This window comes from Brugia malayi, assembly GCF_000002995.4.
Source record: "Brugia malayi strain FR3 genome assembly, contig: Bm_v4_ChrX_scaffold_001, whole genome shotgun sequence".
Lineage (NCBI taxonomy): Eukaryota > Metazoa > Nematoda > Chromadorea > Rhabditida > Onchocercidae > Brugia > Brugia malayi.
In genome coordinates, this window is record NW_025062479.1 from 12488223 (window position 1) to 12509268 (window position 21046).

At 35.0% G+C, this 21046-nt stretch overlaps 3 protein-coding genes across 5 annotated transcripts; 2 read left to right on the forward strand and 1 right to left on the reverse strand.

The window, feature by feature from the left end:
- Positions 1-939: 939 nt before the first annotated feature.
- Bma-elo-2.2 (Uncharacterized protein) lies at positions 940-1707 on the forward strand (the record flags this gene model as incomplete). Its single annotated transcript, XM_001897579.1, has 1 exon — positions 940-1707. One exon carries the CDS (start codon positions 940-942, stop codon positions 1705-1707), a length of 768 nt encoding a protein of 255 aa, XP_001897614.1.
- A 2008-nt stretch (positions 1708-3715) lies between these two features.
- Positions 3716-12510, reverse strand: Bma-hrpu-1 (Uncharacterized protein; the record flags this gene model as incomplete). Of its 2 annotated transcripts, XM_043074623.1 has the most annotated exons (22): positions 3716-3803; positions 4272-4350; positions 4445-4557; positions 4646-4748; positions 5136-5250; positions 5457-5609; positions 5718-5873; positions 5964-6254; positions 6349-6465; positions 6625-6720; positions 6895-7058; positions 7496-7717; positions 7929-8044; positions 8129-8307; positions 8565-9289; positions 9817-10030; positions 10179-10316; positions 10508-11014; positions 11183-11353; positions 11515-11646; positions 11805-11903; positions 12358-12510. In XM_043074623.1, the coding sequence occupies 22 exons, from the start codon at positions 12508-12510 to the stop codon at positions 3716-3718; spliced, it is 4131 nt and encodes a 1376-aa protein (XP_042930557.1). The 2 variants fall into 2 exon arrangements, with proteins under 2 accessions (XP_042930557.1, XP_001897613.2); XM_001897578.2 differs by lacking the exons at positions 11183-11353; positions 11515-11646; positions 11805-11903; positions 12358-12510 and having other exon boundaries at positions 10508-10699.
- A 1358-nt stretch (positions 12511-13868) lies between these two features.
- Positions 13869-20832, forward strand: Bma-rpn-1 (Uncharacterized protein; the record flags this gene model as incomplete). 2 transcript variants are annotated; one of them, XM_043074624.1, is made up of 17 exons in its annotated part: positions 13869-13988; positions 14252-14308; positions 14550-14714; positions 15167-15288; positions 15496-15729; positions 16054-16212; positions 16494-16696; positions 16876-17028; positions 17124-17230; positions 17364-17609; positions 17826-17988; positions 18074-18264; positions 18871-19032; positions 19169-19402; positions 19570-19726; positions 19971-20225; positions 20741-20832. In XM_043074624.1, the coding sequence occupies 17 exons, from the start codon at positions 13869-13871 to the stop codon at positions 20830-20832; spliced, it is 2820 nt and encodes a 939-aa protein (XP_042930558.1). The 2 variants fall into 2 exon arrangements, with proteins under 2 accessions (XP_042930558.1, XP_042930559.1); XM_043074625.1 differs by lacking the exons at positions 13869-13988; positions 14252-14308; positions 14550-14714 and having other exon boundaries at positions 15200-15288.
- Positions 20833-21046: the final 214 nt, after the last annotated feature.

The window sequence follows — 21046 nt, forward strand, 5'->3', positions numbered from 1 at the left end:
ATATGTCTATTTACTCAACTTATCTTACGTAATAATTCTTCCGAGACGAGTGCTAATACGGCATTACACTATGAAGTCCCGGACAAAGAAATCATTACTGAGTTAATTTTAATTTACGGCATTTAACAAATACAAATGAAAAATGCCAACTATAGATCGATAGTTACTTAAATCTCTCAGCATGTATAATTTTCAAAAAATATACTTTAAAGCTTCCCTGTAATGTAAAATGTTTTTTAAAATTTTTGTTGCATCATTTTAAACTTAGAAGAAAAATAAGCAATCGATTTGATTACTCATTACTGAGCTCGAAATTTCATCTTTGTATTACCCGAATTCCGATTAATTAAGTGTGACAGCAAAAAGATTTTTAAGACATTGTCTTCTTTGTCTTTTCAAAAAGAGAAAAAAATCGAAATATTTGTAACTGTAACTTTCCCTTTCAAATTCTTCCCTTTTAGGCATATGCTTCTGTCGCAATATCAGTAAAATTTTATTAACAGTAACAAAGAAATATTTTAACTTTTCACTTCATTACTCCTATTTCAGTCACACTGAGCTAAATTGAGCCAAACATCCTACTGAATCAGTTATGTTTCTAAAGTTCATCTAACGAACCAAAGAAAAGAAAATCTGACCATGACCTTCTAGATCGATAACCTTTGTGTTGCTGGTGGTCAGTGGGGATATTACAATGAACATTCAATGCGTTAGGCTCAACGAGTTTCATTAGGGTCCAACAGTGCTCGCTTCCTTGTGTTAATCCTTTGTCATTGAAGTTAATCATCGCATTTTACTCATTTACATGTATTTAAATTAATAGAAGTCGCATGCGGCCAACAGCGCATTGTAATTATGGAGGGCGTACCAATCGGCGCAGTTCGTTCCCTCCATTCCAATAGATATTGTCGCCAGCTCCTCACTCACACTAATTAAAATATGGACAGAAAACGACTGCATTATGACGCGCAGTTGTCGATGGAGTGGATGCAACAATACCGTCCTCTTTTTACGTTTCTCATAGTTGCGTACGCGTTATTTGTTATTAGTGTGCGGCCAATTTGTAAAGGCAGAAGAAGCCAAGGCATGGCAACGATCATTTTTTGTTGGAACGCCTTTAATGCGTTGGCGGATATTGTCCTGCTTCTTGCCTTATTACCTGATTTCCTAAGTTCTTTTCGTCAAGGCTTCTACTCAAGTTTATGTCTAAATGCTGACCTTTACAAGAACCCAAGGTCGGGAAAGGCAATATTCACATTTCACATCAGCAAGATGTGGGAATTATTGGACACCGTACTTTTGATATTGGATGGTCGTAAAACGAATCATCTTCACGTGGCTCATCACATCGTTGTTTCCATTTCGATGATCTGCGCTTATCAGCGTATCGGTGCTGTGGCTCGTTGGATTGCTACCACCAATCTTGCTGCTCATTCCGCACTTTACTCTTACCTGGCAGCTCAAAGTTGTATTTGGAAACGTCGTACATGCAGCGCACGTGTAATCAACGGAATCCAGATGGCACAGTTTCCCATTTGCTTGTTTGGTCTTATCAAAATACGCCAATTTATAAATGCCAGAAAGAAGTGTGAGACAAGCTACAGTGGGCTATGCATTCTAATCTATTCGTCCTTTTTCATTCTCTTCGTTTCATTTTACGCCAACAAATACAGAAAAGATAGCATTGGTAGAGATTATGTCTTCTAAGATATTTCTTCATTGTAGCAAATTTCTGTAGATTCTGGCCAATAAAAGGTAGGTATGGCCAAGGAACAAAGATCCTTGAGATCCATGCAGGGATTGGATTGTCCTACTCCCAACCAACAATGTTTTCTCCAGCACTGTGACTTCTGCAAAATCATTTGATTTGTTTTACTTTCTTAGTCTTAGTGTCGTGAAGTAATAGTGGACAATATCCTCCAGCACTTGCATTGCTCTCAAAGGCAGTCATTGAGGTCGCATCTAAGTTTCTCACAACAAACTATTCAATTAAAAAGTGTAGACAGATTTTGAATACCAGATCAGAAGACGTAAATGTCGTGTCCCATTGTAGGTATGCAAAAATATCGAATGTCACACAGAGCTTCTTTCCAGTATTCTACAATTGCGGAGAAAACAAATCTTAGAAGCGTTAAATTCTACACGTGATTGACACGGATATCAAAGTGATGTATTTATTCTTCTTCACTAGGTAATTTATCATTTGACAAAGAAAACGCAGAATTCCCTTCGCATTCACACTTCCCAAAAATTAAGGCAATAATTTCTGGTGGAAGTTCAAACACGAAGAAAAAAACACTAAACTAAATTTCCACATTCCCACTTCTAACGCAAGGAACAAAATTCGCGATGACCTTCAAGTCTCTTCGAGATTTTATTTCTTATCTTATACCAACATTTGATATCATAATCTAATGCTATAGATATGATGTTCAACTGATAAGACCAAATTTCGGTAATATTTTTGGTTTGCTTTGGTAATTTGCTGGATCTTTTAAATCAACGAGGCCATTTGAACAGTAAGTGTTGAACCAAACCATGAAATTCGTGACTCAGTGAGATAATCGTGTTAAGATAATATGTATTAATGATGTGGATTAGGAAAGATCCTTTCAATTGAAGTGATTACAACTAATAAGTCAAGATCGACTCAAAATAGAGATGTTTTTTAACATTATAGGAAGGACCAAAGTAAGGGGAAGCTAACAAGGTATGTGATTTCACCACTCTTCAATTTGGAACATTTCTTTTATCACCTATCATTAATGCAGCAGTAGTTGCATCTCAGTAAAAATGTTATTTTTTTCACTTTATCTTCTAAACGAAGAATGGCCCTTCACTGCCGCAGTCCCATTTTGTCCGAAGGACTAACCACACTTGGCTAAAATAATCCATCAACCCGCAACTGTTTTATATTAAGTACAATTTTATCAGAATAAAATCAGACTTGATTGATGAGCTCCTAGATAGTTTAGTTTTCGACAGATGAATATCATTACCGGATTTTTAAAAGCTCCACAAGACGACCTCAGAAATCCATAACAATGATAGAATTTATTCTAACTTACAAAAATTTACTTTCAACAATCTTTTGGAATTAACAGTTTTAAGAAGCATCCATATTCACCTTGTATCAGTCACTCTACACTATACTATGATTGCAAGATCTTTTAGACATAGACAGAATGCTAAATGGACAGCTTTTTTACTTTTTAAGCATCTTTCGTGTCTGCAGCTCATCTTCTGTAAGCAACTGATAAAGGCGAATATGGATATTTTTTAAAACTTCCATAAGACTTTGGCATCCTTATCCTGTTGAAAATGAAAATAATACGCAAATATACTGAAAAAGTTATACAATATGTGAGCACGAAAAACTCGTGAACAATGAATAAAAAGTTTTGTAGAAGGGTCTTCTGTGTTATTTTGCTGTCAAAAATTACCACGGGCAGTGAAATGACAGATTAAAGTGTAAAAATTACAACGACTTCTGCCTAAAAATACCTGAACATGGAGAGGCATTCATCCACACACAGAAAGTAAAGTCGTAGCGACTTGCATCTAAGAGTGAAACATATTGATATGTAATCAAAAAAAAAAAAAAACACAGAAGTAAATTTATATTCAAAAACCTACACAACAAAAAAAATTATGATATGAAAAATTTCCAAAATACAAAATGCCAAATTATTATGCACAGCTTATAAGAGTATATTTAACTGGTGGAAGCACTTTTACGCTCTGCCCAAGAAGATGCTGTAGGCGGTGCTTCTCGCTCAAAAGCGCAGTAGCCTTCGTTTGATCTGAAAATGGTGATATGTAAGCAAGAAGTTATACGAATCGATATAGCAACTTCTCCATGCAAGAAGTTTAACAAGAAATGTGATAACACAATACGGATTTTAAAAGGAATTAGTACTATGAAGATTTGCAAAAGAAAAAAGAACAGATAAAAGTAATGAAATATCAACTGATGTGACTTATCTATGTGGTAATGATTTACTATTAAATGTGTGATTTATAAAATACCTACGAGTTACTACAATTTTTAAAACTGAAATCACTGGAAGGTTAAAAGCTGGACTTATTAAGTGCAAAATAAATCTACTGCTTTACAAGCAGCAGCATTATAAACTTCAAAAAATTTTTAAAGTCCCGACATCAAACAATGATCTTTTGTTAAAAGGATTAGATGTTTTACTTAAGTTACTCTTCAATAGAATACGAGTCAAATGGACGTTCGTGTACTGCCAAATGTACAAAAAAGCAACCTTGTCTCTGCTGGTGACGGCTGTCCGTTCAACTGATTACCCTCATGAACACTTGTATTCGCTGCAGCTGAGGAAATTTCTGAAAGTGACAAAATATTAAACATTTCCTTCAGCAAAAAAAGCTAATCAAGCACGCGATATACAATATTCGAAGCAATTAAAGTAGCAATAACCGTTGGATATTCGTATGCTTGAATTATTCATCATCCTTGAATCATTCTGCCGCAATGGTTCCCCTCGACGGTTCCGTCGCTTCTGACACCATGGACGAGCTTCATCATTGAATCTACATAATTTTCATTATAAATCAATACAAGCTGCAAAAACATAGGGCTTCTCAAGTAAATAGTTTAAAGATAAAAATTAAGCTATACCGTAGAACAAGGTCGATGGCATCACCAATCCGTTCCAGCGGTGGTTCCACGAAGAAAACATCTTCAATAGGCTCTAGCTCAACGTTTGGTATTGATAACATTGCTGAAATATTACAAAAATCACTACTATTTTCAGCAAAGTATAACTTGCACCCAAATCATTTTGAAAATAAATACTGAAAAGTAAAAGAAACTGAAAGGGACTTCTACACAATATAAAATACGCCGAAAGCAGAAGAGAATAAAATAGTCCCATGGGTACTATGTGAACAATGAAAGTTCAAGGAAATGTAAACTTCTAAACTTCTCTTATGAAAAAAAAATATATGCCGTTTTAACTTCTACAAAATCCTAATAACAAATACGGCTTCAAATAAAATATTTGCTCTTCTTTACAAGATAAATATTCCCTCTTTTTGCTTTCAAAATGCAAATTTAGTGAACTCTACAAAAACTGCGCTTCAAAGCTGAAAATGCGAAAAAAAACTACCTTTAAGTTCCAGCATTGCTTCTACGGGTATTGGTCCGGCTCCATCCATACGTGACTGCTTCATTTGTCGGACAATCATTTCCTCTTCTGATGGAATTATAACGACACATTTGCGCTAAAAGTTTTCAAAACAAGGTCGCAAATTGTGCAGAAGCAATAAATAAAAAATGTTGTGATTAAAAGACAATTTATAGTTTAAGTAATAAAAACAGACTGCTGAATTAACAACTGAAGGAAAGTTTTACTGAAACTCTTTTTTTTGCCCTGTTTCACAACACTAGAAAAAACATCGAATATCCAACAATAAGAAAGGAAATTTACTTGAAAATCTTTGAACTGAGATAGCTTTCGTCTTCTTGCTTCTTTTGAGACATTAGTTTGGTCAATGATATAATTTCTACGTCGCCTACAGGCCAAATGTAAGGAACGATTCAGCGCTTTAGCAATAAGTCCCATTATCATATCCCACCTACCCTATAAACAATGTTCTCTGAATACTAAAACACAGTCATTATTTTCAAAATCTAGTTGGAGATGATTTTTACCAGACAGAACTTTTACTACACATACTCAGCAATTTACCTGATGGACCCTACTTCTTGGAACTCCATTAACTTTCATTGCTGCAAGTATTGTATCAGTACTCAATAAAGTCCACTGCTCTTGCGGATGTTCACGAAGATACTGTCGTACCCAGGTTGTTTTGCCAACTCCTGGCAAGCCTACCATCATTAAAACCTAGAAATGTTCTAGTCTTATTCATATTATTTGGAGTTCAACAACACTGGTTCTGAATATTCAGTGATTAACCCGCTACGTTTCGCTTACCGTGCATTCGCTTTTGCTTGATGGTGGTATTAGACCGCGAACAAGCACTGTCCGGTCTAACTTGCTGAAGTAAATGAGTGAGGTGTCAATGCCTAATACCCCATTTTTCTGTAGTTCCGCAACTGACATCCATCCTTCACACTGACTGTCACCATAATTCACAGACAGTTTGTAATTCTTCGTACAGATATGGGGAAAAACAATGTCGTTTTTATTGAAATTGACTTCTGAAAAAGCCACTCCCAAATATTCTACATTCTTCCAGAAATGTATTTTGCCTGATGCCAAATCCTGAAAACTTTATGAGTAAATGAACAGTACTTTTCGCTTTCGTTATATAAAATGGCAAACTGCATTAAAAAATAAAACTTATTTAAAAACTTACCAAACATGAAGTTATAACGTCGCCAACTTGACAAGGTTCACCATAATCGGTGAAAAAATTATTTGTAGCTTTCTTCGCCAGTAAATCATATGCATAGGAGTGGGGTGCTTCTCCCAACTGAAAATAATTAGTGAGTTGGCGACACAAGTAGGACATGCAAAATTATCAGTTATTAACTATTTTCAAATCGTGCAATGGCATGGAAAGGTGGAAAATATCTGCTTAAATAATTATAATGTAAAATTTTTTAAGCTAAATATAGAGAAAAAAAATTACAATATTTGTAGAATTCTGAGTTGACCATCCCACGCGGACATTATGAGCATCTATCTCTTCGAATGGTAGATGCTTAATTGGCAAACAGTCCAACAGCTACAAATAGCTTTTTATTTGCTGTTAATTAAATGAATTTAAAAAACAATGTAAAAGCTGTAATAGTACTAATAAATCGAGAATTTGAAACGCAATTAATTACATATACAAAAATAAGTTGAGAATGAAAAGTTATGAGAAATAAAGGAACAGTGGGCAAAACAGATATCAAACCTTAATTTGGAACATAACAGCAGGAAAATTAACTACATCTGAAGAAATTCGAATGCCATATGTCGACCTGGCCCCGCCCCACATCAGAGCAAAACCATCGCCATTGTCTGGATCGATGATTTCTTGACAGGTCTCACTTGCTTTAACGTTCAAATCTGCATTGTCTGAAAACAACTATCACAAATCTGGGTGTTAACCTAGTTCAAATTTTGATTGTTTCCAACTCCAATTCAAGTAAATTTGGAAGAAAGAAATCCTCTGAAATATGCAAGCTTAGTAACTCTAACTGTACAATAAATTAACTACAGCCAGCTATATGGTTAAACTGCTTTGACAACCGGAACCTTCAATTATTTTCAAGAAACACTAAAAGTATAGCTTTGTGCCACAACCAAAAATGCATTTGATGTTTAGAATGATCCTGCTGCTTCAGTGCTCCCTCTAGAAAGCTTTAAATGATCGAGAATCAGGTGAACCTATAATTGGGTTATGAATTTGCATATTTCACAACTTCAACAAAGCCACGAAGATATCACTAACTAGGTAAACTAAATCGTAATGTACAACTATACATGAATGAAAAGCTTCGCAAAAAAATTACAGAAGTCAACTTCAATTTGTTCATCACCGGGTACCGGTTCCTCTTCCTGTACTGCATTCTTTTTGGTGATTCGTTTTCGAGTTACACCTTCGATTATAATCTCATCATCTGAATCAGGTACCGGTTCTCCGTGGAAATCAGGTAACGGTTTATCTTCATTATCATCTTCCTCATATTTTTCGTCCAAAGGTAATTGTTCGTATTGCTGTTGATTTTGCTTTTCTGTAATGCATTTATATTAAGGACAAAATATCTGCTATCATCACAAAACCGTAAAGATCCCGATTGATGGATATGTGGAACGAAAACTGGGTAGTTCAAAACACTCTACTGATGGTACAGAAGCGTTGTAACTTGACAATGCTTATGGGAATGATTCTGATAACATGCAACCTGGACAAATACTTAAAATTTTAAAGCAACATCTACAAACCTGCAGATGCGTGTTCAGCTGCTATTTCCAATGACTGCAAACTTTTTAGCACATCACTTGCTTTTTGCAGTAAGCGTCTTGGATTTCGTAGTAAATCTTCCGATATATCTGGTTTTCTGAATGTAGAAACCTGACAATTCTAACAGCAAAAACAAAAGATATAGCTATTTCCCAATTAAAGATGCAGCTTGCTCACTTACTTTTCCATCTCATCTCTGTTCTCAATGTCGGCTGATATTTCTTTGTTCCTATCTCCAGAATGACTGCTGAATGTCGGAACATCATCATTCACTATGGCATATATTATTTTTTCGACAACGGACGCGACAATGTTCTCTTCGATTTCATTCTCAATTTCTGCTGGCAAACCAAGTGTGAACTAGAGAAAAAAACGACACTATAAAATGCGGATTTTTCACTACATAAAGAATAAATAAGCATTCATTTTAATTTACTAAACACATCTCATTAAATTACCAAACAAAAGAGCTAACTATAACTGCCTTGTACTCAATATATGTCGAACACAATCATGTATACAAGTTTTACGCAATCATTCTATTTGTACTGTTCCCCCTAGGGTTGCTTTTTATGAATTCAGAACAAATTCGGAATAAATTTAGGTGTGAAAATCACTTCTTCAACGAAATGAGTTGTATCACTCAGACCCAACATTGACTGCAGCGAAGTTGAAGCATTGCTTTCCTGAAGCAAATTATTCCATACTAAAGATGTTTCTTGTTTAATGCCTGCTGAATGTGGTAATTTATAGTTAGTGGTACAAATCATTGAAGTCCCAGACATTGTCGTATCAGTATGTTCCAGTCCAGTTTCGATTTTATCCGATTCACTGGTCATACGCTTCTCGATATTGGGAATTGTTAGATTTTCATCCAACACACTTGTCTTTTCCATCGTATTATTTTCGTTTGTATCAAGTTGAGGAGCAGTTGGAGGCGGTGGAACATTACCTAAACGGGCAAATACGGCTTGCAAAGCGGAAGCCATTTCTTTTATTCGTTCCGAATCAATTTTTGTAACTGAAGCAGTACTTGAAGTGCACGTCTCAACTAAGAGTGGAGGTTCAATCGATGTTTCCGACGGGCTCATATAACAAGGGATTGATGGAGGAGTCCTCATAGACAGTGGAGAATCGCCTGAACACGGAGTTGTTTGAGTCATCAGTGTTACTAAGTTTTCCTCGGTATTCTCATCTTTTGAATATTCTACTGCTGATGTGCTATCGAAAGCTGCACTTGATGTGGAAGGTATCGAGGCTTTTCTAGAACAAGAGAGAAGTGGTGGTGGTGGTGGAGGCGGTGGCAGCTGAGCCAACAAGCGTTTTTCGTCCATATTAACATCTGAAACTGGTGAACAAAATGAGCATGAAAATACGTTATCCTTCCATCATCAAACAATAAGAAAGGACTCTTTTATAACAAGGTTCCAATTATTTAGTAAAAATACCACAAATGCCTGTGAAGTAAGAAAAATAGAAAATATTGAGTCAAATATGATATGATCACATAAACAAACGACGTCCCAAAAAATAACAGATAACTGTCACATTATCGGTTTCTACCAGATTTTCCAATGCAGTAACACGTCTATGAGTAATGTACAACTCTCTCAAAAAAAAAAAAAACTGCAGTGTTAACCGTTAAGATATAACTTTCACAGTCCTCACAAGAAATGTAAAAAAGAGGCCGACAAAAATTTTTGAAAAGAAATAACAACAGAGGAGATTCCCACACCAAATTCTTTCGAACCATCAATTCATGCACTGGTATTCAACGTTTAAACAGTGCTGTTCTTGTAATAGCATCAAAGAAAAAAAAAGTTTCAATACAGCTAAAAGAACAAAAACAAAATGCTCTGACACACTCACTTTTGGAATGCTGCTTTACGACACGTCCCTCCAATGCCAGTTTAGAAGGAAGGACAAAATCGACATGTTTGCGCTTTTCTTGTCCTACAGAAGACGTGACGGATAATGAAATTACTGATGGAATCGCGTTCTGACGCCGTTTTTCCATCTCCAGCTTCTGCCTTTCAAGAGCTCTTTCCTGTTCTGTTTTATATTTGCTTGACAAAAGTTGGGCCTAAAAGAACTTCACAACTATACGGAAAATACTCATCACCTTCGATAGGTAGAAATAACTGACCATCACTGCTCCTTGAGTGTTCCATTTATCACTACTGATGATAAGGTGAATAAATTATCATCCTTTACAATAAACAGAATTTTACCTGCTTGTCGAAAATAGTATCCAATACATCAATAGGTGCTTGCATCCTTAACGGAATTTTTTTACGGGTAACTTGGTCTTTTGACTTCTCAGTATTTGGTGACGATAGTGGTGGAGCAAATGGACATTTTGTTTTTTCCTAAAAACAAATTTATATATTGAATAAATATAAAGGTTACAATGAAGATATATATTTCATCCCAGTTTTAAGTGCTGTCTGGTTGCACATGCAAAAATCAGTCTAATTTTCTGAAAAAAAAAAAAAAAAAAAAAAAACAATCTATTGCCTTCCTTTTCAGTTATGCAAGAACTACAGAGTAAACAACATACCACTTGTGCTGCAGAGACCAGTGTTACATCAGCATGTACTTTTCCATCTTTTGCGATTAAGCCGGTGGAAACAGGTGGAAGAGCTTCTTTCTGCTTCAATTCCGACGTTCTTCCAATGTTTAAAAGATTAGTTTTGAACTTGATCTTGATTGAACCCTTTTGAACTAACGTTTTGGATGGTTTCTCATTCATATTGACAACGTTTACTGCTTTTGATAACTCTAAAGAAGAGGACTTCAAACTCTGTTCTCCATCATTCCTCTCATCTTCCTTTTCACTTATTTCACCCTTCTCACCCGCTTCATTTTCGTTTTTACTGATGTTATCGACAAACACATATTTTCCTTCAAGTAAACTTTTTCGAGGTTTCTTCCCTCTTCTTGTTTTGTAAAGCCATTTTAATTCTTCATCATCACTAGAACTAGTCAGTTCTTCAACCATTATTTTTTTTTTTCCATGTTTCGACCCCCGATGTTTGCCTTCATCCAAAGACGTCATCTTTTTTGACTGAAAAAAAAAAAAAGATACTTCAAAAACCGCAAACAACCAAAATATGTTTGAAAAGAATGGAAACTGATTTATGTTAAGCTCCGATCAAACGCTAATCGAGATCCAAAGCTAATGAGCAGCACTTGGTTAAATTTTAAACTACAAAAACACTTCAAGAATTTTCACTTCATATGGAACCAATTCCATTTTAGAATTTGTTTCATCGTTCGATATTAAAGGTTTTTCAACTTCTAGCACATGAAAAGGCTTTCCATGAACTACAGTAGTACTGGATATGGAGTGTGGCACGAAAGCCCTTTCTGCTTCCATCTGCACTTCATCAATCGCGGATATATTCTGAAAAAAAAAAAAAAAAAAAAAAACTAAATGTATCCAAAAAAGAAAGAATGTGATTAGTAAGCATTAATTACCATTTGTGGCATTGATGGTCTAGATATCCCGGATGGAAACATTTTTAGTTCTCCAGTAACAGCTATATTAAAAATAAATGATTCTACCGAAAGCTCGATAGAAAACGATTCTTCTATCAAATTGATTTCATCAATTTCTTCGCTATGTCGACTTTTCTTTGCTTTTGGGGATATAACAGGCTCCGAGTCCAATCCAGTTTCATTTTCATTTTCTTCACCCTGCAATAAGGCAAATCAAGTCTTTGATGAGACCTCAATGAAATTTTACAGCCACAAGAAGTTTATATAACTGTTTTTAAATCGACCTTCTTTGTTGTTAAAATAGATCCAGGAGACGATTATATATCGAAAGACCTTTTAAAAAGAAATAGAATTACCTCCTTCAATGACTTTCGTGCTCCTTTTTTTACAGCTTTTTCTGTTTGAGGTGGCGGAGAATATGCCTGTCGACCGTTACGTTCCGAAAGAACTGCTTCCTATAATAATACTTATACGTTAAACTTTATCATATATATATATATATATATATATATATATATAACAGTAAATTATAACACAGTTGTGGTATTCCAAATGGGAAGCTAGAGGACACTTTCGAATTTGGTTACATAAGGAGTCCAATTCGACACCAAAGCATTATACTTTCACTGAAAACCAATTCAAGCTATCACATCTACTTTTACTACTGTTATTACCACTGTTCAAACACATTGTTATCAACGGTGCAAGCAATTATATTATTTGTCACCATCTTAATTGCTGTCATTTTTTTTTACCACTTTAATTACTGATACCATGGAATTAAATATGTTTGAACTGTGGTAATAATAGTAGTAAAAGTAGTATCAATGAAATTTTCATTAACTTATCACAGAAGTATAATTGGAGCATCTACACAAAAAACTTCAAAATTCGACGAAAGTTTTAAACCTGCAATCTATCGGCGAGTACATTTCTGGTACCTGTCGTGTCAAGTCCTCTCTGTCTCAGTTCTCGACGTAATCTTCCGGTGTCATATAACTGTATCATTGCTGGGTTTAAAGAATCACTACCTATTGCGCTTCTTCGACTTCTTGTTGCCATTACACAGGAAAAACAGAAGAACTAGAAGTGTAGAAGTGACCTGTAACATCCGAGTCTTCATCCAGAAATCCCAAAAATACATTCTCTGAGAATTAATGCTGGCCGTTAAATTCAAAACGAGCATGAAACGAATAAACATTATTAACTACAATAAGCTTACAACACTACTTATATGAGAAACTTAAAAGATTCTAAAACTCCTTTTAAAGGAATTTGAAAGCGTGAAAGTGATTTATAAGAGGAATTCAGCTTATACCATCATAATCACTACAGATGAGGAACGTGGACCGCAACGTGACAATCTAAAAAATGACGGGGCGCAAAACAACAAACCTGCACAAGTGAGCAGTCTGGTCGCAATAAGCGCTTATCCGTGAAATAGTACTCGGGATGAAATGATAGCGGTCCTGACTTGTTTGTGCGTGGCATCTGCTGAAAACTTGTCAGCTGAGGTTCACGCAAGTTTGCTTGTACTTTGCCTCTCGTTTGTTCTTCAGGTTTCATGGAGATTTCCACGTTTCATGTAAATTGTTATCAGATTTTCCCTTTGAAACTGTCAGGGAAAGCAAGATTTAATTAATGCAACCTTACATGAGCTTATAGGAAGACTTTCACTTTACGTCGAAACACGTAAAAGTTTTTATCCTGAGGATTATGAGGAACTAAGAGCGGCATTCTTACTTCATTTGAAAACAAACGACGACTCTTGCTGTGCGTTTTATGTGACTTTTTGTTTTAATATGTGAAGTTTTCATTTTCCCCTTCCAGTCAAGTTTTTTTGTTAAAAGGTATAGGAAGTTTCCATTTGATAGCTTGCCACCTCATACAGGTATTTGTGGGAATTTTGTAACCGCTGAAATAAGGTCTTTGATCGACACATTTGGTCGGCAACTCCCATTTTATGCGAATTTTGGTTTTATACGAAATGAAAAACTAGATCTTGACTTGGTTTTATCTGAAGTTAGGATCTAGTTTTTCATAATTTTGCTCAAGACTTTCATTTCATAAAACTGCAGGAGATTACTTTTTATTTTTCACTTCTTATGAGGGTACAAGGGTTTTTGTTCTACGTATAAAAACGTATAAAAATTTTCGAATTTATATGTAGAATTTGTCATCTCATATTGTAGAATGCGAATTCAAGTGTAAGCCACTCGTGACCAAATAGTTTCTTCGATGAGTGAAGAAATGTGAACCAATAAAGTTAGTGTACGTGTTGTATGTGTAAAGAAATTTTGTGTTGTATGCGTGGAGAACTTTTGACCACGTTTATTTTACTCATTTCTTACTTCGTTGCCGTATAATTTCTTATTACCTCAGTCTACCACGTTTTGACTAAATTCAAAGTTCCAGAAGTCATGGTTGAAGAGAAGACTGAATCAACGTCAGAGAAAAAGAACCCATCAATGAAGAAAAATATAATGGATAGCAAGGAGAAGAAAGATGAGAAGGAAGATAAGAAAGGAAAAGATGAAATGGTTAGCTTGAATTTTCTTGATTATCTGATGTTTTTCTCTGATAAAAGTCCTTGGAGCAGTAGGGTTTTGAGTGTTATCCATTTTCCGAGATAACGCAGAACGGGGAGGAACTATGTCTTATTCTGTCGTTATGCTTATTACAAGAATAAATGCCTTGTGATGCATATAATCCAACATAATCTTTTCAGAAATCAGTTCTGAACAATTATCGAGTGAAACTTTGAACGCTCGTAAATTAATATTTCGATTTTTTTTCATTTCAGACTGAGGAAGATATTAAGCTGAAAGAAGACTTAGAAATGTTGATGCAGCGTTTGAATGTAGGTTTTCTTTATTATTTCGTCGATATTATTATTTCATTTTCATTCTCAAAAAAAAAAAATCTTTTTAAAGCGGAAATTGCAATATAATTTAATAAAAGAACTATAAAATAGAAGAAAATTTTTTATTAAATATCTGAAAAACGTATATAATGAAAGAATTACTTTAAAACTGTCAGATAAATGCTAATAAACATTTTTTAAAGCCCATATCGAATATCGAGGAAAGGATTTTTTCTAGGAAGCAGATATTTCGCTGTATCAACCCACGCTGGAGACAATGCGAAGCATTATTCGTGCTTCAACAACTTCCATGACATCGGTGCCAAAACCGTTGAAATTTATGCGTCCACATTATGCTACAATTAAAGAAATCCACAAGAAAATGGCTGAAGGACCTACAAAAGTTGGTCTTCGTTGTTGTGTAGTACAATTTATTAGGCTGAATCCAGTCAAATCCAGTCCAATCCAATCCTTGTTATTATTAAACTGCGATCCAGTGAAATTATCCAAGAATCTAACTTGGAGCTTGTCTGAGTTGGGGTACTGTAAACTTACATTTCGTGATGATTCGTAGCAACGATTATTCAATGAATAGTTATCTTTTTTGCATCCACTTTAGTAGAATAAAACTATTAAACATAAACTGTGCCTATTTCATTCAGTTTCCTTATTCGAATAATATTTTGTAAGATGGAAATTTATTTTCTTCACAGAGCTTCCACTTCGTGGGGTGGATGCAATCATGCAGTGGGCTAGCAACAAGTGCAGAATATCATTTATAATATGGATTCCTTTTACCACCTGTTTGTCGTTTTGTTGTACTACGCTCAATTTTTAATTTTCAATTGGTTACAGAGATTGTGTGCGGACATAATATCAGTGCTGGCGATGACTTCGGATAGCAAAAATGACTGTATCAATTATCGGATGATGGGAAGGCATGAACCAATTGGTGACTGGGGACATGAATACGTGAGGTGAAAGCCTCGCTTATTTTGATACATTTCAATATATCCATATATTAGGACTAGCAGATAATGTGGTAGATTAGATAGACTAAACATGGCTGATAAAATTTTCGCGAAATAGATCTATTATATTTGAATTTTATTTGAACTGAATTTTATTTCCTTTTTACGTTGTAGAATAGCACTTATAATTAATAGTGAATCCTACATGCTCAGACACTTAGCGATGGAAATGGCTGAAGAATGGCGTTCCTGCAGCGATGGTACCAATGTTCATAATAAACGTCGAGAACAGTTATTGACGCTAACTCGAGAAATTGTACTACATAATATGAAACATAACGCAGAAGTTGAAGCATGTGATTTATTAATTGAAATTGAAGGACTTGATCTGCTGTCTGAGTATGTCGAAGAAGTCGACCATGGTCGAGTTTGCTTATATTTGTTAAGGTATGTCATTGTTTCAGTAGTAATGTTTTAGAAAAGTCAGCTTTCCTTCTAATACATTGACTACAATGGATTAGCGATGGGAATCTTGAAAAAATTACCTAATTAAGATGTCGATAAGTCCGATTTTATTTATGAATCCTAGTTGATCACATGGAGCAGTGGTGAAAGATTTCTTCCCTATTTGTGCCTTGATATTTCCTGATCATGTGATATGGCATAGTTATTGCTGGATTTTGCTAAAATAAAAAATACCTTGGAATTACTGGATCAACCTATTTGGATCCTTCCAGGAGGTTCAATTTGTTTGGTAATACTCGTTTTCAGTTGTTCACCGTTAATGCCAGATCCCGATAATGAGATCTTGATCAAAACAGCTATGAATATCTACCGGAAATTTGGAAAGAACTTCGATGCTTTAAGATGTGCTATTATGTTAAATGCTGTCCCAATAATGCGCGAAATAGTCCTTAGCACAAAGGATATGTATGGCTATGCTTCATGTCGTTTTTTTTTTTTTTTTTTTTTGTAAAGTCTGTGTGTAATATACTTGTGGTTGGTATCTGTAAGCTTCGGGTATCTATCTGAAATAGTTAGAAATGAAACAATGGTAGGAGGAAAAACATTTTAAAAAAGAGCCTTGCAGATTGAATTTAGACATTTTTTTTTATAAGGCTGGACATTTTTTGGAAAGCTAATAAGACACAAATAAAGTAATTGTTCAAAAAAGTGAAGGCTCTGGTCAAATTTATTCATCTTTTTCTTAGATTGGAACAGAAACAGATGGCAATCTTACTGGGTCGACATCAAATTTTCCTTGATCTAGAAGGTGTTGAAAATGGCGAAAAGCTGATGGAATTGAATTCAAATGCTAATTTACATACATATTTTCATTCACTGGCCCGAGAACTTGACATTATGGAACCAAAAACTCCGGAAGGAATTTATAAAAGCCATTTAGAGCAGAGTAGTGAGTTTTCTGGTCTTTATTTTCTGTTTTGTAATGATATTTTTTTGGAGTACATTTTGTAACGATTCCTTTATAGTTGTAAAAAGTGATTGGTGAACGACATTGTCTACCACTATCAGAAGGATGAATTATTCACAGTGTAAAGATTTATAATCTGTTTTATTATAATTATCCTCCAGGACCGTTTGCTGGCTCATCCGCATCAGATAGTGTGCGATCAAATTTGGCAGCAGCATTTGTTAACGGATTTGTCAATACTGGCTTCGGAGTTGATAAAATGATGACGGAAGCGGAAGATGCAAGTCGTTGGTTTTATAAAAATAAAGAATACGGTAGGTTTTGTTCTAGATATTTTTTGAACACTTATTCATCGCTGCTGTCGTGTTTTGGTAGTGGATTTTTTGATTTTTAACTTTTTTTCTTGTAGGGATGCTGTCAGCAGCTGCAAGTCAGGGATTAGTTTGGCGATGGGACATCGATACTGGTTTAGCGCAATGCGATCGATTTCTTTATGTTAACGATGATTTTATTAAGGTAGATGAGTTACAAGTGATGCTGGACTTTGCTAAAATAAGTTACGAAAGTTATTTTCCGGTTATTGTGATGAAACAAATGTGGATTGTTCGGTTTTTCTTGCCCTCTTCATATCAATTCATTTATTTTTCAGGCAGGCACTCTTTTGGCAATAGGAATTATATCCTCAGGTATCCAAGATACATGTGATCCCGCAGCTGCACTTCTTATGGATCACATAAATAGTGATCGTGCGGTTATGCGAATTGGTTCTGTTTTTGGCTTAGGCTTAGCATATGCAAATTCGAAGAGGCTTGCAGTGTTGAAGAAAGAGGATGGTGGAGTCGTATATGAGCTTAAAAAGCTGTTACTGGATACAAAGCCATCCGCCACACCTGAAGTAATTTTTAGCCTTTTTTTTTTTTTTTTCTTTTTACTGTGGGCAGATGGCAAAAGCAATAGCAGCATAGTGAGTTAAATGAAATAATTTTGCAAACAGTGTGAAGGGCGTCCGTAGGAAACTCAATAAGTTTTATTATCACTAGGTGATCAATCATATCCGATAATTTTGACCAATAGTTTTGATTTTGATACCAAGTGGTTCTGAAATATTTAGGTAAAAGGATTAGCAGCATTATCAATAGGATTCATCTTGGTCGGTACTTGCGATCATATAACAGCATGTGAGTTATTCAATTATCTAAATGAAAAAACCGCTGTAGAAATGCAGGACTCAAATTATCGTTTCGTCGCTCTTGGAATTGCTCTAATTTTCCTTGGTACGTTATTCTCTGTGTTTGGATATTTTGAATGTTTTGGTTGTATGAGGATTGAAGGGTAGTGCTCATTCTGTTTTTTTCTTAGGTGCTCAGCAAAAGAGTGAAGTATTTGTTGAAATGGTGCGAGCATTGCCGGATCCTTTCGGAACGATGTTTTCAACGCTAATTGATGTGTGTGCTTATGCTGGAACTGGAAATGTACTGAAAATACAAAAGCTTCTTCATATCTGTTCCGAACATTATGAAACCAAAGAAACAAAAGAAGCGAAAAGGAAGGTTGAGTTTTTGTGTTTGATCGATTACCTTGTTTCTTTTATCCATTCATTTAATATGCTTTCCATCTTCTACTCATTCGCTTTCGCCTGTATTATTGCAGTGTTCTATTGCTATTTATTTATGCTTTTACTTAGCATTATTTTAAAAAGCGAAATTGGACCGAAATGTGCATGATTCAGGGAATAATACTTGCATATTAATTTAGTAGATGTTTAATTTTTTTCCCCTTTATGATAGGATCTTGATAGTGAGGCACTTTAAGATGAACATTTTCAATAATATGATTATGGTTGGTATGGTTTGAAATAGTTGCAGAATTTTTCATTATTTATTACAAATTTTTTTCTGATAGGAGTGAAGAAAATGAAAACGATTCAGACTATTTGATGTGTTTTGTGGTATAGGAGATTAGAAGGAAAAATTGAAAAAAGTCAGTGATTTCATTCAGATCAGCTAGCTTGTACTTCTGAAAAGATCTGAAAACATGAATTCAATGAATTATATCTCTGTCTTATAGTTCTCATGACTAAGAAGCTTGTTCTTCATAAATTTGCATTCATTATTTGTTTTTCATGGCCGTGATTAGTCCATTATTGTATAATTTAGACAAATAAAGAAGATAAAAGCGACATTAGAAAGGAAGGTGATGCTTCGAGCGAGAAACCGGATTATTCGACACAGCAGGCGGTTGCTGTGCTTGGTATTGGTCTTATCGCTATGGGTGAAGAAATTGGAGCACAGATGAGCTTGAGGATGTTTGGACATTTGGTAGATATTTCAAAATATCATGCTGCAAATTTCTTGTGAATTTCATTCTATGTTGCAAATTTTCGTTAAGACTATTGTCATTTAATTCATTCGTTGGTGCGAGTATTTTGAATAATTTGGTGATGAAATTTTCCAGATTCGCTACGGCGAACCAGTGATCAGACGTGCAGTACCGCTGGCATTAGCCTTAATTAGTACGTCTAATCCTCAGCTTTCAATTTTGGAATCGCTTTCAAAGTTTTCACATGATGCCGATGCAGAAACGGCTCACAATGCAATTTTTGCGATGGGCTTGGTTGGTGCTGGTACTAATAATGCAAGGCTTGTTTCGATGTTACGACAGCTTGCAAGTTATCATCATAAGGATCAGGTAAATAAACACTCATTTCTAATTATATCATTCAGTACCGTATGTGGTCTGTTGGTAATTGAACAGATGTTATATGCTGTTTATACATGTAAATTGCTTGCTCGTTAGATTGATCTGTTTAGTTTGGTTTTCTTTTCACAGGTATGCTAAACTTCTACGTAGTTTAGGTAAGCTTAATGTTGGTTCGTTTGGCTCAAGGTATGACACATATGGGTAAAGGGACGATGACACTGAATCCATTTCATTCTGATCGTCAACTTATGTGTCCTGCAGCAGTTGCTGGGCTTCTTACAATTTGCTACGCCTTTCTGGAAGCCAATAATTGTAAGTTCTTTTTGGTTTGCAAAAAAGAACGTCAGAGTCCGTCAAAATGTCTGAAATCTTGTATTAAGGCTTCAAATTATCCGGTGTTTTGCTCACAGCGGGATTGCATAATCGATACTTTCTTGAAACGGTTCATCATACCAATTTTGGATCATAATCTTGTTATGGTTTTCGGTGATTGCTATCACTTTATCAAATAGCTTTAAAACTTTTGGATATGAAAAATATATGTGTTTATTTATAGCCGTATTGAATAATCGACAACATTATTTGCTATATTCGTTGACTTTGGCAATGCAACCACGATTGTTAATAACTCTGGTAGAAGATGAGGTGAATCCAGAGAATTTGAAACAAGTAAATGTGAGCGTCCGGGTAGGACAAGCTGTTGATGTAGTTGCTCAGGCTGGAAAACCGAAAACAATCACTGGCTTTCAGACTCATACAACGCCGGTTCTGATGGCTTATGGTGAAAGAGCTGAGCTTGCTAATGAAGAATGTAAGTGTAATTTCTTAAAATTCCTCGAAGTTGTTTGACTGTTATATCTTAACAAAAATTCTGCCCACTTTTCTGAATGATAGCTTTCCTGCTATTTTTCTGTCCAAGTAGTTATTTCCTGGATTTTTCATTTAAATCACGCTTATTACAGACGGAAAATCCTGCTCATTTTGTTGTTAATTTCCGGCCTCCTTGGCCATAAATTTTAGATAATTCCTTGTTTAACTTTTTTAGAAGAATCACCAGAATTTCAAGGTCTTTTAGTACTTCGGGAACATAAGGTTTTTAAAAGACCACTTTACCCACTGTTAGGAATTGATTTCGAATATTTGTATTTCAACAATTTGTAGGTAATTTCGGAAATACCGCACTTTGTATATCGATAACTAATTTTAATGTTAATGTACAATTACTTGTTAAGTGGGTAAATCGCAGTTTAACATCTCGGAAATATTTCATTCATTGAGCTTCGTTTAGAGTTATTCATACTGTTTTACTTAATACTTTGTTTTCAGATATCTCGCTAACGCCATATTTGGAAGGATTGGTAATCCTCAGAAAGAATCCTATTTATGAAACTTCCACCGCAGAAATAAAGAAGAAATGATATATTTATGATTTCTGTATCATGTTGTTTTAAAAGTCTTCTGAATGATATGCAAGCAGGAAAGAATTATTCTAACTTGTTGAAATCAGTTTATTAATACATGAGTAGAAAGAGTCGAGCAGTAGTTCTCTAATATTCAATAGCGTTTTTCATGAGAAGATTGGGATTTTCATCATATAAGTGAAGAACTGTTTTTATAACTCAGTTTTGTTTT